Raw genomic sequence first — 17,317 nt, forward strand, 5'->3', positions numbered from 1 at the left:
TTCACTGTTCTGCAGGTCTGATAAAAGCATTGCCAGGGTTCAGACACCAGCTCAGCAATTCATATAGACAGAGCTGAAGATGAGCCATAAATCATAGAACAAAGTGAACGGCCCTTTTCTCCCCTCTTCCCCCTCGTTCTCCTCTGCATGAGTGGTATGCCTCACTTGTGACCTTCCCTCTTCTCTTTCCTGCATGTTTGTGTTTTCGCAGCACTCCTACTTCATCGCCCCGGATATCAATGGACTGCCAACCATCCCAGAGAGTGTAAGTGCTCATGGAAAGGAGGAGAAAAAGAGACTAAAGGAGATGAAGGAGAAATCCCTCCCTTATGGAAACATCTCTGCCTCTAATCGTTTTTAATCGAACACACATGTCACCGTTTGAAATTATTGCATCATCCTCTTGTTTCAGATTTATCTCCTGTGGTGCTTGTGCTTTAATGTTGAAGTTCAGTGATTGGTGTAGAAGAGTCAAACTGAGCACATGGCCTTTGTTGATTTTTGTGTTTAAATTCGAGCTCAAATTTTTATGGCAAGGGACACAAGATGACAGCAATTATCAGTCTCCCAGGCTGACGTTGAGTGAAATGTGATCTGGTTTCGAAATCTGACTGTTGATAGATCACAGGCATAAATACAGCTGAAACTCGTATTTCTTTCCATTTATTTTTGATGTAAATCAGTCTCTGTAGTAGTGTACTTTTACAGTGCTTTGGCAGATAATCAGGCTTTCTCACAGTCTGTGCGGTGATGTACTGTTGACATTTTGCTACCTAAAACCATTTTTTGCGCTCGTCTATCTCCAGAGGAACCTGACTGAGTACTTTGTGGCTGTGGACGTCAACAACATGCTCCAGCTCTACGCCAGTATGCTGCATGAACGACGCATCATCATTACCTCCAGGAAGCTTAGCACTGTGAGTTCCTTCCTCCTGGGGCGTCCTTTAGTTCGGAGTTATCCAGCCTCGCCTCGTAGGCACTGGCTTAAAATAAGCTGGGTAAACTACCAGAATATAGCATCAACCTAAAGGATAGTTTCCTTAAAATATTAATCTTGCTGTTATGTTTATTTTAGGATTTTTAATCAATTTATGTTTAGGAGCTTTCATGTTTGCAAGCAGTATTGTTAGTTTTTATGTAGTCTAAACAGGTGTGTCTCAATAAATTAAAATGAAATAGCTGATGTATTTCAATCATTCAAAAGGGGAGACGAACACCTACTGATATATTTCAAGCATTTATTAACTTTGATGGTTAGGGGTTACAACTTTAATTCGGTTCCTCTGAAAATGAAAATACTAAATCAAACTAAAAAGCATGTCTATGTACTCTACAGTATGTGCACTCAATACTTGGTCAGGGCTCCTTTTGCATGAATTACTCCATCAGTGTGGCGTGGCATGGCAGCAATCAGCCTGTGGTTCTGTTGAGTTGTAACTGAAGCCCAGGTTGCTTTAAAAGCAGCCGTCAGGCATTCTGCATTGTTGGGTCTGGTGTCTCTCATCTTCCTCTTGACAATTGTCCATAGATTCTCTATGGGGTTCAGGATCAGCCAGTTTGCTGGCCAATCAGACACGGTGATACCATCGTCAATAAAGCACCTGTTGGTACCTTAAGCAGTGTGGTCAGGTGCCGTGTCCTGCTGGAAAATTTAATTAGTATTTCCATAAAACTTGTCAGCAGAAGGAAGCCTGGAATGCTCTTAAGATTTCCTGGTAGATACCAGGTAGATCAACAAATCATCACTGATTGTGGAAACTTCACACTGGATTTCAAGCAGCTTGGATTCTGAGCCCCTCCACTCTTTCTGTCAACTCTGGGATCTTGATTTTGAGATGAAAGACAGGATTTACTTTAATCTGAAAGGAGGACTTTTGACCACTGAGTAACAGTCCAATCATTTTTAACCCTTAGCCCTCCTAGAATCTTCTGAGGTTTGTTCAAGATTGGATTCCAAGATTCCAACGTTTCAACAGTTTGTCAGCTGCTCTACCAGAGAAAACAAAACACTGGATTTGTTTTATGCAAATGTCAAGGACTCATACATCTCTACAGCAAGATCTCCTCTAGGCAAATCAGATCACAATCTTGTTTTTCTCTGCTCGAAATATAAGCCTCTTGTTCAGAGACAACCTGTAATAAAGAGGACTGTGAGAAAATGGTCACAGGAAGCTGAAGAAGCTCTGCAAGGTTGCTTTGAGGCTACAGACTGGGACGCACTGTGCCAGCCACATGGAGAGGACATCAATGCTATGACTGAGTGTGTAACCGACTATATAAACTTCTGTGTGGATAACATCATCCCCACCAGAACCGTGAGATGCTTCCCCAATAACAAACCTTGGATCACCAGTGACCTGAAGGACCTGCTTAACAAGAAAAAAAGAGCCTTCAGAAAGGGAGACAGAGAATTATTGAGGATTATACAGAAGCAACTTAAAGTCAAGATAAAGAGACAGCAAGGAGGTATACAAGAAGAAGCTGGAGAGCAAGTTCCAGCAAAACAATATCAGAGATGTGTGGTCAGGGATGGAGAAGATCACAGGCTTCAAGCAGCAGGATGATCAGACCGATGGAGGTCTGGACAGAGCCAATGAACTGAACACATTCTTCAATAGGTTCAATTCAGAAACAAGCTCAGCATCCTCCTCTCCTGCTCACAGCCAAACAGACATTCCACCCTCCTTTGACCCACAGGATCCACAGCTGTCCAGTAACACCTCAAATGGTTTATCTTCCACCTCAGCCATGGACCCTTCTGCTTCTACATGTTTGCCTTCAACCATAACAAAAGATGTTGATGCTTCCTTTGCTTCCCCCTTCCACCTGTGTGTCTCAAGAAGTCAGGTGAAGATGCAACTGGAGAGACTGAATCAGAATAAGGCTGCAGGTCCAGATCATGTCAGCCTTAGAGTCCTGAAGGACTGTGCAGAGCAGCTCTGTGGGATTCTGCAGCACCTCTTCAACCTTAGCCTGGCCCAGAAGAAGGTTCTGGTGTTGTGGAAGACCTCCTGTCTTGTTCTGGTACCAAAGAAAACTCACCCATCAGTCCTCAATGACTATAGACCTGTTGCCCTGACATCTCACATTATGAAGGTCCTAGAGAGACTCCTATTGGCCCACCTGAGTAAGCAAACAGTAAACCATCAGGACCCCCTTCAGTTTGCTTATCGCTGTGGAGTTGGAGTTGAAGATGCCATCATACACCTGCTTCAACAAACCCACTGTCATCTGGACAAAGTCAGTAGCACTGTGAGGATCATGTTCTTTTATTTCTCCAGAGCATTTAATACAATCCAACCTGATTTGCTTTGTCAGAAACTCCAGAAGACTCAGGTGGAGGCCTCAACAATCTCCTGGATGAAAGACTACCTGACAATCAGACCACAGTTTGTGAGACTGAAGGGTTGTGAGTCTAACCAGGTAGTCAGCAGCACAGGAGCACCACAGGGGACGGTACTCTCACCATTCCTTTTCACTCTGTACACCTCAGACTTCCAGTACAAGACAGACTCCTGTCATCTGCAGAAATACTCGGATGATTCTGCAGTCGTGGGGTGGATCAGAGATGGACAAGAAGCTGAGTACAGGAAGGTGGTGGACCCCTTTGTGGCATGGTGTGGAAACAATCATCTCATCTTGAACGTAACTAAAACAAAGGAGATGATTGTAGATTTTAAGAGAAACAGGAATAAGTCAAAAACTATTTCTATCATGGGAGAAGAAGTGGAGGTGATGGTGGAGTATAAATACCTCGGTGTTCACCTGGACAACAGACTAGAGTGGAGATGCAACTGTGAAGCCATCTACAAGAAGGGACAGAGCAGACTGTACTTCTTGAGGAAGCTTAGGTCATTTGGTGTTTGCAGCAAGATGCTGCATATCTTCTATAAGTCTGTTGTGGAAAGTGTGATCTCTTCTACCATCATCTCCTGGGGAAGCAGCATCAGAGCCAGGGACTTAAAAAAGCTCAACAAGCTGATAAAGAAGGCTGGTTCGGTTCTGGGGACTCCTCTGGAACCTCTGGAGATAATTGTGCAAAGAAGGATTCTTCATAAAATGAAGAACATTATGGAGAACTCTGAGCATCCTCTTCATGAGACTGTCCTACAACAACAGAGTGTCTTCAGTCAGAGGCTTCTTCAGATCTGCTGTAAGACGGAGCGCTACAGGAGATCCTTCCTGCCCACAGCCATCAGCATCTACAACGGCTCTTTGAAGAAACCTACATAATGAGCTATAACAACATTTAATTTCCCTTTGGGATTAATAAAGTATTTTTGAATTTGAATTGAATTGAATTGAAGATTGGAGATTTGCTTAATACGAGGAATGACAGTGTGTGGTGGTTCACGCTTGTGAATCTTCCCCAAACTGTTGAATTATCCTTGCCTTACAATCCTTTTAAGGCTCCGGTTACACCTTTGTCCACCACACGTTTTCCTTCCACACAACGTTCCATTAATATTCTCGGATGCAGCACTATGTGAATCAGCTAGTTTGTTTAGCAATCACATCTTTGTGGACACATCCTCCTTGTCGATGACTGTCAGTCTTCTCTATTAATGTTTATGCCTTAACATAACATTTCTGTGTTAAAATGTTTTTTCACTGGTTTTGTGTAACATTCTGGGAAACAAACGTTTGAGTTTTTAATTACTGTCATAATCTTTAATATTAACAGAAATAGACATAAATGGGTCTATGTTTAGTGATTATTCTTGAATTTAATAAACTTTTTAATTACACTCGCCGGCCACTTTATTAGGTACACCTTGCTAGTACCAGGTAGGACCCCCTTTTTGCCTTCAGAACTGCCTTAATCCTTCGTGGCATAGATTCAACAAGGTACTAGAAACATTCCTCAGAGAGTTTGGTCCATATTGACATGATAGCATCACATAGATGCTGCAGATTTGTCGGATGCACATCCATGATGCAAATCTCCCATTCCACCACATCCCAAAGGTGCTCTATTGGATTGAGATCTGGTGACTGTGGAGCCCATTTGAGTCCAGTGAACTCATTGTCATGTTCAAGAAACCAGTCTGAGATGATTCGTGCTTTATGACATGGTGCATTATCCTGCTGGAAGTAACAATCAGAAGATGGGTACACTGTAGTCATAAAGGGATGAACATGGTCAGCAACAATACTCAGTTAGACTGTGCTCAATTGGTACTAAGGGGCCCAAAGTGTGCCAAGAAAATATCCCCCACACCATTACACCACAACCACCAGCCTGAACCGTTGATACAAGACAGGATGGATCCATGCTTTCATGTTGTTGACGCCAAATTCTGACCCTACCATCTGAATGTCGCAGCAGAAATCGAGACTCATCAGACCAGGCAACGTTTTTCCAATCTTCTATTGTCCAATTTTGGTGAGCCTGTGTGAGTTGTAGCCTCAGTTTCCTGTTCTTATCCGACAGGAGAGGCACTGGGTGTCGTCTTCTGCTGCTGTAGCCCATCTGCCTCAAGGTTCGACATGTTGTGCATTCAGAGATGCTCTTCTGCATGCCTTGGTTGTAACGAGTGGTTATTTGAGTTACTGTTGCCTTTCTATCAGCTCAAACCAGTCTGGCCTTTCTTCTCTGACCTCTGGCATCAACAAGGCATTTGCGCCCACAGAACTGCCGCTCACTGGATATTTTCTCTTTTTCGGACCATTCTCTGTAAACCCTAGCATGAAAATCCCAGTAGATCAGCAGTTTCTGAAATACTCAGAGCAGCCACGTTCAAAGTCACTTAAATCACCTTTCTTCCCCATTCTGATGCTCGGTTTGAACTGCAGCAGATCATCTTGACCATGTCTACATGCCTAAATGCATTGAGTTGCTGCCATGTGATTGGCTGATTAGAAATTTGCATTAACAAGCAGTTGGACAGGTGTACCTAATAAAGTGGCCGGTGAGTATATATTCTAACTTATTGACAAGCAACTGTACATTGTTAAGCAGTCTGAAACTTAGGGTTAACTCCTGACTTTTTGGATTTCCTCAAGTTAAAAATGACCAAAAACAGTGTGCTCTGATTGAAGGGGAAAAAACACAAAAGGATGAAAAAAATAAACAATTTTGATACAAAATGTTTATTCATAAAATGCAGCTGTGTTTGTTAATGCATGATTTCTGCACTTCAATAATAATTTAAATAGGATGTTGCTAACTTACAGTCCTGCACTGTCATGCTTTAAATCTAATTCATATGCCAAATTATCCCACTACAACTGGATCTAACTTAAGTGTGGGAATAGATTGAACATGATTTCCCTCATCAATATTCCAGCTGGATTTCATACCCTAAATATTACGATAGGAATATTTATCTGACATGGCTTGATAGTTGTTCACACAGAGTTGAAGCAATCCCTCCACCCTCCACCCTTCCCCTTAATCACCCAGCTCTGACAGGCTGTGAAATTCGGGCTGAAGCTGGGTTTTATGTGACTCTTTGTACCATATAACCACAGCATATTAATGTCCAAAACGCCTTAAAGTATCTGTTATTACATGTCTTAGCTTACTTCAGTAATTTAGAGTCATTTCTGTGTGTATGAGGGAGGAACTCTGTGTGTCCATCTCCCCCTCTTCCTCTCCTGTGTTATCTTGTTTGCTGATGAGGCAAAGCCAAATGTTTATGACAGATTAAATGGGAGAGGGAATTGATGTCATCCATCTTTTATTTGTATGTGTAGCTTAGCTTCTCCTGGCAGTGCAATCTAATCTAAGTCTGCAGAAGGTTTAACAGCTGGGGACCTTTGCTGGTGTTGGGTGCTGAAGGGAACAGTTCCCAAGGTCTCCCGCTGGAGCTATAATCAGGAGGAGCTGTAAAGATTACCCATCCCTCTGAGAATTTCACCTGTCTCCCCCTCCGTAGCTCAGACCGACAGCACCTCAGCCGAGGCAGCACCCTGTGCTGTGACACAAGCAGAACATGATGTAAATTATAAGACCCGGGGGTGAGAGTGTTTTCCTTTTTAGAACGAAGAAGGGCTGTGATTTACAGCTTTCTGTAACTTGAAGACAAACCATGCTTTGCTTTTATTGCAAATATATGCCGGGAGAATATTTTAGGAGCTTCAACATCAGACCTTTACCTCAATAAGCCTTTCATGCTCTGCAGTTCTTCATCCAGTCATCTATCCATCCATCTTCCTCGGGGAGAAGTGTTTTGGTTTGGTAGCTATATATGTCAGGCGATGTAGTACAAAGGTATTTTCACATTCCCACTGGGAGTACTCGCAGCCCTAGTGTTATTACCGCTCTTGTGATGTGTTATTTTTGCTGTTGGGCTAGATTGACCTCCTAGTTCAAGCACAAATGGCTGCCATGATTCTTGAAACCAGTTAAGTGTATACATACGCACCTAACCGAAAATATCTCCACTCATTACCCGCGCTATTGTCATGTGATCAAACACCTTAAAGGATGAGAGATGTGTAATTGCTGTCACAGTTTGGCACAGCATTATGTAAAAATGAGTGTTATCACTCATTGGATGGAAGGGTTATATTTCTATAGTCTGATCCCACAGATAGATGATGTATAAAAGGAGATATTGGAGGATATTGTTGGAAACATTGTTAGTTACATTCAGCTGCTTTCCACCACCTCTGCCTCTCCAGCGTCTCAGCCGAGCAGAAACATAGGATAGAAAATGGGAAAAAAAAATCAGACACATCGCTGCTCATGTATTTATATATATTCTGCCTTCACTAGGTGCTGCCTGTGTTAAAGCCCCCAGTGAACACTCCATGTCAGTTTGTCGGTACATGGCTGCCATGTCTTGCAAGCAGCCGAAAGCAAAGGAATAAATCATGATCTTACAACCATGCGCCACTTGACTTATTGCTGTTTTGTGACCAAAGGTGAATGGTACCGCTGTTTTTAAAAAGCCAGTTGGTGGTGGTGGTGCAGGGGCAGCCAGTCGTGTGTGGAGCCTTGTCATAGGCCCGTATAATAGGGGTGCATCGGCCCTTCTTCTAACTAGTCAGTAGGGAGGACCCCACCATTGCTGCCGCCACCCCCACCCATGTCTTTCATCTACCCTGACCCCCCTCCCCCCACCCCCAGCTCTCGAGCCCTGCCTCTGCCCTGCCTATCGGCCAGCGCCGGTTGACAGCAGCCCTCTCATCAGGCTGTCAGGCCTATGCTAACAAGGAGCTATCCATCCACCGTGCCCTAGAGTGCCAGCTGTCTGCTGGCTTCCTGCTTTTTCCCTCTGTTGTTCCTCTTCTCTCATTCGCTGACTTCTCTTTGCCTCTTCCAGCTCTCTCTATCTTAGTTATACTTTTCCTGTGACATATTATTTTCTGTCCATCTGTCTCTCACTCTCTTGCTACACCTCTTTCTTTCTGACATTGCCTTCCTCTTCCTAGGAGTCCTAATGTGTCTTTCAGTTGTTGGGCAACTGCAGAACATCAGGACATCCTCCCCCTATATAGCCCTTCCACAATACCTTCCTCTCCTTGTCCTTGATAGACTAATCTGCCCCATCCTCATGTGTCCTGTGTTCTTGGTGCGACTGTATATTTGTAAATGTGCATGTGTGCATGTTTGTCTTGCAAATACTTGCAGGTGTTTTCCTCTTATGCCTTCTGGCTTCCTGTGAGAGAGTCGGTCGACATGTGTACACGTGTGGGAGGCCTGACGTTAGCTGCTACATGCACCGCACTGCATGCCCTCTCTTTCTCTCCCATTGCAACATACCTGTTCGTGGCACACTTGTGCCCTTACCAAGCTTGACACCAGCATTTGTCAACACGGTGGAAAGCAGAGCGTGCATAATTGGTAACTTACTCAGTGCCTAGGAGGGAAGGGCCAACACAGCGATAAAGTAACAGGATAAATAAGGAAGAAGAGGAAATTGTAACAAACACCAATAACCTGGAGTAGAAAAGGAAGAAAGAGATATATTGCTTTACAAAGGTGTTCATACCTGTTTGGGTTTTTCATGTTTTGTCCCATATCAACCACAAAGCTTCAATGTATTTTATTAGGATTTTAGGTGATAAACCAACAGTGTGAGGAAAATGATACATGATTTCTAACTTTTATTTTAACAAACAATCTTAGCATAATGGTTTTTATGTGTGTTCTGTCGTGGCATTCAGGCTTACCATAAAGAAGAGCTGGTTGCCTGCATGTGCCAGGGCAGATTTGCTCCACAAAAAGGATATCTCAAGACGAGAGCTTAGTTACGTGATTAACTTTATTAAATCAAGAAGGATCCTGCATCAAAGTAGGCAGGCCACATTAATATAATAGTAACCTGTCTTTGTATGACCTTGAACCATTTCAGTCGTGGGTGTGTGTTAACAAAATTGTTCAAGCTCAGTCAGACTCAGTGGAGAGCATCTTTGAACATCAATTTTTAAGTGTTATCACAGATTCTTTCAACTTTGTCTAGGCCACTCTAACACATTTTATCTCTGGGTGTATGTTGAGGGTTTTGCCACATCTGATTTCTTTCCAGGATTGCTCTGTACCTAGCTCCAGCCATCTTCCCATCAACCTTGATCAGCTATCCTGTCCCTACTAAGGAAAACCATCCCCACAGCATGACGTTGTCTACACCATGTTTCGCAGAAGGCGTGTGTTAGCAGTAAATTACCGTTTTAGTTTAATTGTTTTACATGCTGACCAGAAAGTGTAATTTTGGTCTCATTAGAGAAGGACACTTTCTTCTCGATGTTTTGCTGTGTCCCCTACATGACTTGTGGCACACTGCATACAGGAACTCTTTTAACCGTCTTTAAACAATTCAACATTGTTGCCACTTTCCCATAAAAGCCAGTTTTGTGGAGTGGTACACTTAATGTCCTGCCAACAGGTTTTCCTACCTGAGCTGTGGACCTCTGCAGCTCTCCCAGAGATACATTGTCCTCCTGAATACTTATCTGATGAAGGTTCTCCTTCCACAGTTTAGGTGGACAGCCTTGTCTTGGTAGATTTGTAGTTGTAGTTTACTCTGTAAAATTTCCAAAGCTTAGGGTATTGTTTTATAACCTGAACATGATTTAATCTTCTCCACAACATTATCCTGGCCAGTCTGCTGGGTTCATTGATCTTCAGGACGCTGTTTGTTCACTTATGTCCTCCAACAAACCTCTGAAGCCTTCACAGAACAGCTGGATTTACACTGAGATATAATTGCATACAGATGGACTCTATTTGCTAATTAGGTGACCTCTAGATGAAGCTGGTTGCATTGGATTTAAATTAAGGGCATCACAGTAAATTGGGCTAAAAAGAAACGCATTTTTAGTTATAACAAATAAAAATAAACACGTAATTTTCCTTTTCCTTCAAAAAAAAAAAAAGAGCCAGATGAAATGCATAGATATTTGTAGTAATGTGAAGAAATTTAACATTTTCAGTGCATATAAATATGTTTGCAAGGCACTGTAGGGCTGAGTTTGGAAAGTGTGTGGGTATAGGTTTGGAAGTAAAAGGCTAGTTGAGTGGAAATGAGCGTTTAAAACTGGTGTGAGAAGGTTGAGAAGCTATGTTGATACCATTCTTCCTGTCAAATTAAAGTACACTGCCTGCAGCAGCAGCAGTCGTTTTTTCTGCAATCTGTTTTCTTTACAGTCGAACAATTTCAGTAAGACTCTTCAGAACAGAAAAGCAGAGTATATTTTGTATCTTTTAAGTCTTCTTTTATTGTTTATTGCAAAATGCATGAATGAGATTCAGTGGTTTAATGTTCACTCCGCATCCAGTGAAGAATAATGATGTGGGTTGAGCGTGATGTTTGCTGCACATACATATTAAGTGCCCTGCAAAAGTATTCATACTCGCTGAGCTGTTTGACATTTTGTCACGCTACAAACAAAAACCTCAATGCATCTGTTTAGGATTTCAACATTGCAAAACAATGTAACATAAAATTGTAAAGTAAAAGGAAAAGCATACATGGTTTTCACACTGATAAGTTTGGCGTAAAATTTGCTGACTGCTGGAGAACATTAATGAACAAACAAAATAAATGAACTCCAAGGAACACAGCAGACCGATCAGCGAGAAAGATATGGAGAATTTTAAAGCACAGCTAGGTTATTAAACAACATTCCAAACCTAGAAAAACTCACAGAGCACTTTTCCATCCATTATCCAAAGATGGGAAAAGGATGGCACAAGTGTAAATCTACCAAGACATAGGAATCCACCTAAACTAAAAAGTTAGGCAAGTAAAGCATAATTTAAAGAAGCAGCCATGAAGCCTATGGTGAGTGTGGAGGAGCTGCAGAGATCCACGTCTCAGGTAGGATATTCCATTGGCAAGCCAACCATTATTTCTGCACTCCAAGTCTGGCCTTTATAGGAAATCCTATTTACAGTTGGCCACAAGACACAGTAAACATTTAGAAGAAGGTGCTCTGGTCATGTAGCTTTCTGGCCGACTTGCAAATCTATGTGTGTAGGAAACCACAATGCCACTGAGGTCAGAAGTTAGCATCTGTGAGCAGCATTATGGTTTCATGCCAAAAAAAAAAGTACTGCACATGCAATATTTGCATTGAGGATGTTGATAGAGACATACAGAGAAGGTCAAAGGGAGCTGCATTGTGTTTTCGTAGATCTAGAGAAAGCATATGACAGGGTGCAGAGAAAGGGCCTGTGGTGTTACAGGTCTGGAGTAGCAGAGAGGTAAATGCATGACATGTATGAGAGCTGTAAGACAGCGATGAGGTGTGCTGTAGGTGTGACAGAAGAGTTCATGGCGGGACTGCATCAAGGATCGGCTCTGAGCCCCTTTTTGTTTGCTTTAATGATGGACAGGTTGACAGATGAGGTTGGAAAGGAATCACCAGGGAATATGATGTTTGCAGATAACATTGTGATCTGTGAGCAGGGAACAGGTGGAGGAAAATCTAGAGAGATGGACGTTTGTCCTGGAAAAGAGAGGAATCAAGGTTAGGGTGGATGGAGATAGATGACTCTCTGTGGTGACCCCTGAAAGTAAAAAACTGAAAAAAAAGATGTAAAGAGCTGGTGGAGATGTATCTCAAAACAAATGCAGCTCTAACTGCAGCAAAACATTTTTCTACAAAGTATTGATTCAGGGTGGGTCAATACATATGAATATGTATCTGATTTTTGTTGTGAAATAAACTGATTTCCATTTTACTGGTATGCACTACTTTGTGTCTGTACATAAAATCCCAATAAAATACACTTAAGTTGTGCTTGTATGTGAAAAAGGTGAATGGGTATGAATGGTTCTGCAAGGCATTAATAATATTTAATGGTTCCACATGCAAAGTCATGTCATATTTTGAACATTTGCTTATGTAAGTGTGTTTGGATATAAACATTTCTAAAAAGAAGAAACTGGCGAGGCGGTGGCGCAGGGGTAAAGTGCGCAACCCATGTACGGAGCAGTCACAAGTTCTAGTCCTGACCTGTTGACCTGTGCTGCATGTCTTCTCCTCTCTCTCTTCACCCCATTTCCTTCAGTCAACTTACAAAATAAAGGCCACTAGTGCCACAAAAATAAAAAAGAACATACAGAACAAATAAAATGCTTTTATTTTTAACAAAAAACTTTCTACATTGAGTCACATGAGAGAAAAAACACTAGGTAGCCATCAAGGTAGCTGATATCGCTGCTGAATGAAATGTTTTATTTTTTTTGCTTTTAAAATATAATTAATAATTTACACTTGTTTTAATAGTTGTAAATGGATATTAAGCAGATTTTTATTGGCCGTTGGAGCTGCACAATACTTTGAATCAACTTCAGACTCAAATTCTCAATGCAATATTTGGTAATGTAGTGTATTTCAAGCACTGCATGCAAAGAATACGTCTTCTCCAGTTTCAGTGCCCCTGATCCCCACACATGATGTGAACTTTAGTTCCTGAGATGCTTTAGCTCAAGTCACGTGGCGGGGACATTGTGATGATGAAAAGCAATTCAATTCAGTTTTATTTATATAGCGCCAATTCACAACACATGTTGTCTCAAGGCACTTCACAACAGTCAGGTACATACATTCCAATTAGTCCTAAAACGTTTTTCTGTCTAAGGAAACCCAGCAGATTGCATCCAGCATTCACTCCTCCCAGATGAGCATGTAGAGACGGTGGACAGTCACTGGCGTTGACTTTGCAGCAATCCCTCATACTGAGCATGCATGTAGCGACAGTGGAGAGGAAAAACTCCCTTTTAACAGGAAGAAACCTCCAGCAGAACCAGGCTCAGTGTGAGCGGCCATCTGCCACAACCGACTGGGGGTTTGAGAGAACAGAGCAGAGACACAAAGAGAACAAAGAAGCACTGATCCAGGAGTCCTTTCTATGAGAAGGAAAAGTAAATGTTAATGGATGTAGCTCCTTTAGTCGTTTCACCTAGAAAGAAAGAACAGATAAACTCTGAGCCAGTTTTCAAGGTTAGAGTCTGAAAGAGAGCACATAGTTAGTTACAGTTAAGCTCAGTCAATCGCCATGTGTAGGAGAGAGAAAGGGTTAAACACTAAAAGACAGGGCCATGTGGATCATCAGTAAAGGGTGAGCATTAAGTTGTTGCCAGCAGAAGCTTGGACGATGCCCCTTTAAAGAAAGGTGTCACAGGTAGACACAGAGCCAGGCCAGGTGTAGCTTCTAGAAAGAGAAAAGAGAGAACAAAGTTAAAAGCTGAAATAACAGCAAATAATGCAAAATTGGAGAGTAGTGTGAGAATGTAGCGAAGAGGGTGAAAGTGGTCGTTATGTCCTCCAACAGCCTAAGCCTATAGCAGCATAACTACACAGATAGTTTCAGTTCAGATTATTTAGTTAAACGGCGCTTATTTACAACAATGTCGTCTCAAGGCACCTCACAAAGGGTCCCACTGATGGTCATTGTTATACTAAAAACCACAAGGATTGGGATACCTCTCTCTGTCAGACTGATTATAACCATTGGAAAAGAGAAGGGGTCATACAGGTAGCAGAAATGGAGGGTGTGTTTGCACCTCAACCATAACTGAGCCGGTTTAGGCTAAACCTGATTCCCCCTTACTCCAACCAACAGGGAGGGAAGAAGACGGAGGTAAAAAAATAAGGAAGATAGCTCAGGATAACCTAAGCCACTCTAACTATAAGCTTTATGAAAAAGGAAAGTTTTAAGCCTAGCCTTAAAAGTAGACAGGGTGTCTGCCTCACGGATTAAAACTGGGAGCTGGTTCCACAGGAGAGGAGCCTGATAACTAAAGGATCTGCCTCCCATTCTACTTCTAGAGACTCTAGGAACCACCAGTAAACCTGCAGTCTGAGAACAAAGTGCTCTGTTAGGAACATATGGACCAATCAGATCTCTGATGTATGATGGAGCTAAATTATTAAGGGCTTTATATGTGAGGAGGAAAATTTTAAATTCTATTCTGGATTTAACAGGGAGCCAATGAAGGGAAGCTAAAATAGGAGAAATATGATCTCTCTTTTTAATTTTCAGCAGAACTCTTGCTGCAGCATTTTGAATCAGCTGAAGGCTTTTAACTGCATTTTGTGGACATCCTGATAGTAAAGAATTACAATAGTCCAACCTTGAAGTAACAAATGCATGGACTAGTTTTTCAGCGTCACTCCTAGATAGGATATTTCTAATTTTGGCAATGTTGGAGGTGAAAGAAGGAAATCCTAGAAACTCGTTTAATATGGGATTTAAATGACATGTCCTGGTCAAAAATAACACCAAGGTTTTTTACTTTATTACCGGAGGTCAATTTAATGCCATCCAGGTTAAGTGATTGACTAAGGAGTAAGGATAGCACAACAGTCATGCATTTTCCTAAAACCTTATGGGAGTAAAACTACATAAGATACTGAACTCAGTGCTTTTTGCTGCCTATTTTGGAATTTGACCAACCGGTGTGGGAAGTCTCAGATTAGATTTTGCTTCCTGTGTCAGTTGACTTCATTTTTTCTTCTTTATTCCTTGTGTCTTCACCAACTTTCCCCTCCTCCCTCTCTGTCTTTCTGTCCCTCCATCTGTCTCCCCTCTCTCTGTTCGTCCTTTAGTCTCACCGAATGGGTCTGCAGAAGCCAGCGTTAGGCACTTTGCGCCTAAGCCACAGCACACTAAAAAGCTCTGAGGGCAGAACCAAAGACCTTGACTGCTTTTTGAAGCAGGCTGTCGCTGTATAATCGGTTAGCTTCTCTCAGAGGAGGGGGCAACACACACACTCATCCACACACACAGCATAAGAGGCAGGCAGCCCCTCATTACCGGGCAGAGCCCTGGTCCCTGAGGACTGGACCCAGCACCTAATCCTGTATTTGTTCTTGGGGACTGTATCTGTGATTCTCCATTGAATGGAATATTAAGCACCCAGGTCTTTTGTGGAGCGTGTAAGCCATTTGGCTCCACTCATCTATTATTTATCAGCCTGGCAAATATTTTATCAGCCTTAGCCTCTCATGACCCACTCTCATGTGAAGCTCTCCTTTAAATGAAGTAAAAAAAAAAAGGAGGGATATGATTTTTTTTTTTTTTCCATTTCAATTTATCTCCCGTTTTACTTTTTGCCTCATTTGTTCTAGAACCTGGACAAGGACACAGGGATTTGTATTAATCTGAGTTTGAGAAGCAAATATGTGAACTATTCCTGTGGAGTTCCTTCCAAGTTACTTTATCTAAGGCACACTGCTGCCTCCATCGCTTTGGAGATAACAAATAAAAGAGGAGCGAAATCTAGATTTGCGTTATAAATCATAATCTAAGTTTCGGACTCCCTTCCCAGCCGGCTCCCCCGAGCCCAGCCACCCAGCCTGAGAAGGAGAGAGGCAGAGAGAGACTCTTGTTTTCACTTTCAACCTGAGAGTAAATCATGCCAGTCGGGGGGCTCACCTTGAGGCCTGGTGGAGATAATTGGAGTTGGTTAGCGAGGTGTTCTGTGCCATTACCTCCTGGTACCAGCGAATGGCTGGGGCTTGTCTCGCACTCCCAGAGGAGGAATACACCCGCCTGTTGGCTCCTCACTCAGCATGTATGTGTGTCTCAGTGTAGGTCCACAGGCAGCTCGGTGACCCCTCTTCATCATGATTTAATGGCCCTTTACTAGACAGAAGAGGGGTGTGATAGTTTTGATAGCCCTCCTTTTCGCCAAGCTCCTCAGTTCGGCTCATTAATATTCATCGCATTGATTTATTTTCAGAATTAACCAAAAAAAAACAAACTGTTTGCCAAGAAATTAATCCTGACAGGAGCGTGGCATTGTTGTTTCATTTCAAGACAGCAGGAAGCAGAAATATGCATATGCAGATACACAGAGCAAGACACCAATTAAATGTTGATTAAGTCTTAAGTATTGTGGGACTCTGTGTGAAAAACAATAAGAAAAAAATCATTGCTTTTTGTTGCTGGCTGTTATGAAAAATGAATGCAGTTAAAACAAATAGGAGGGGGGGGGGGTGCACGTGGACACAAAAACACATGAATGTTTTTTTTTGTTTTAGATGTCCAAGCTTTATCAGAGGGTGTACACAGACGGGCAGGGCCCCCTCTTTCTCTTCTTCTCTTCCTCTGGCAGCGGTTGTTTTCAGCCACCCCCGCTCTCTGGCTTTTGGCCGGTCAATTGTGACTCTCTGTGTGTCAGCAAGCAGGGGGGCCTACTGGTAGCTGTGCGTGTGTGATAGTGTGTGTCCGCTTCACACTTTGGCTGTGAAGCCGCCGCGGTATAACGGCGGCTGCTGCTGCGGAGGCCCCGGCGGTATTGGCCTAGCCCGCAGTCTCTCTTGGCTAACTCATGTTTCATTCTTTGGCAATTTGCCCTAATGAAGTCCCGCAGGAGCCCCTCAGACCTCTGTTCTCTTTCCATATTTAATCATGTTATTTTAATCTGGGGGATGAGCTAACGCCTCTGTCTCCTGCTGCGTCTGCGTGTCAGTGTGTGTGTGTATGTGTGTGTATCCGTGGGTGCTGCAGTTCATTACTATAGCTGAGTTTTTGTGACATGTCATGTCAGGAAAGGGGGATGCTTGCTTTAAGACAATGGGAGACAATGACTTTAATTCTGAGTGTAATATTGGTTTGACAATGTAAAAAAGGTCTTTGAAAAGCTTTGTCATCTTCCCATGATTTCGTCTCATTATTTGTTAAAAATGGGGTTAATTATTCCATATTTTCTCCTGTAATTTCTCAGTTTTAGTATTTGGGATAGTTTAGTATTTATGGCTGCTGTCAGTGCTGTTTTTGCCTTTCTTTTGTTGTCTTTTTTTTTGTGCAGGTCACAGCACATTTCGTTTTAAAAAGAAATACTCTGCCTTTCTCACTTTTAATAGGAAAATGCATTTTTCAGACAAACAAAATCAAAACAGGGGACAACAA

General features: G+C 42.4%; 1 protein-coding gene across 3 annotated transcripts in view; it reads left to right on the forward strand.

Moving 5' to 3' along the window:
* dennd1b (DENN/MADD domain containing 1B) overlaps positions 1-17,317 on the forward strand; it is a 160,089-nt gene that overhangs the window by 76,088 nt on the left and 66,684 nt on the right. For all 3 annotated transcript variants that reach the window (XM_047374224.1, XM_047374222.1, XM_047374223.1), the window contains 2 exons: positions 212-265; positions 807-917. In XM_047374224.1, coding sequence (XP_047230180.1) covers positions 212-265; positions 807-917 — 165 coding nt within the window. The remainder of the gene's footprint in view (positions 1-211; positions 266-806; positions 918-17,317) is intronic.

This window comes from Girardinichthys multiradiatus, chromosome 9 (assembly GCF_021462225.1).
Source record: "Girardinichthys multiradiatus isolate DD_20200921_A chromosome 9, DD_fGirMul_XY1, whole genome shotgun sequence".
Taxonomy (NCBI): domain Eukaryota; kingdom Metazoa; phylum Chordata; class Actinopteri; order Cyprinodontiformes; family Goodeidae; genus Girardinichthys; species Girardinichthys multiradiatus.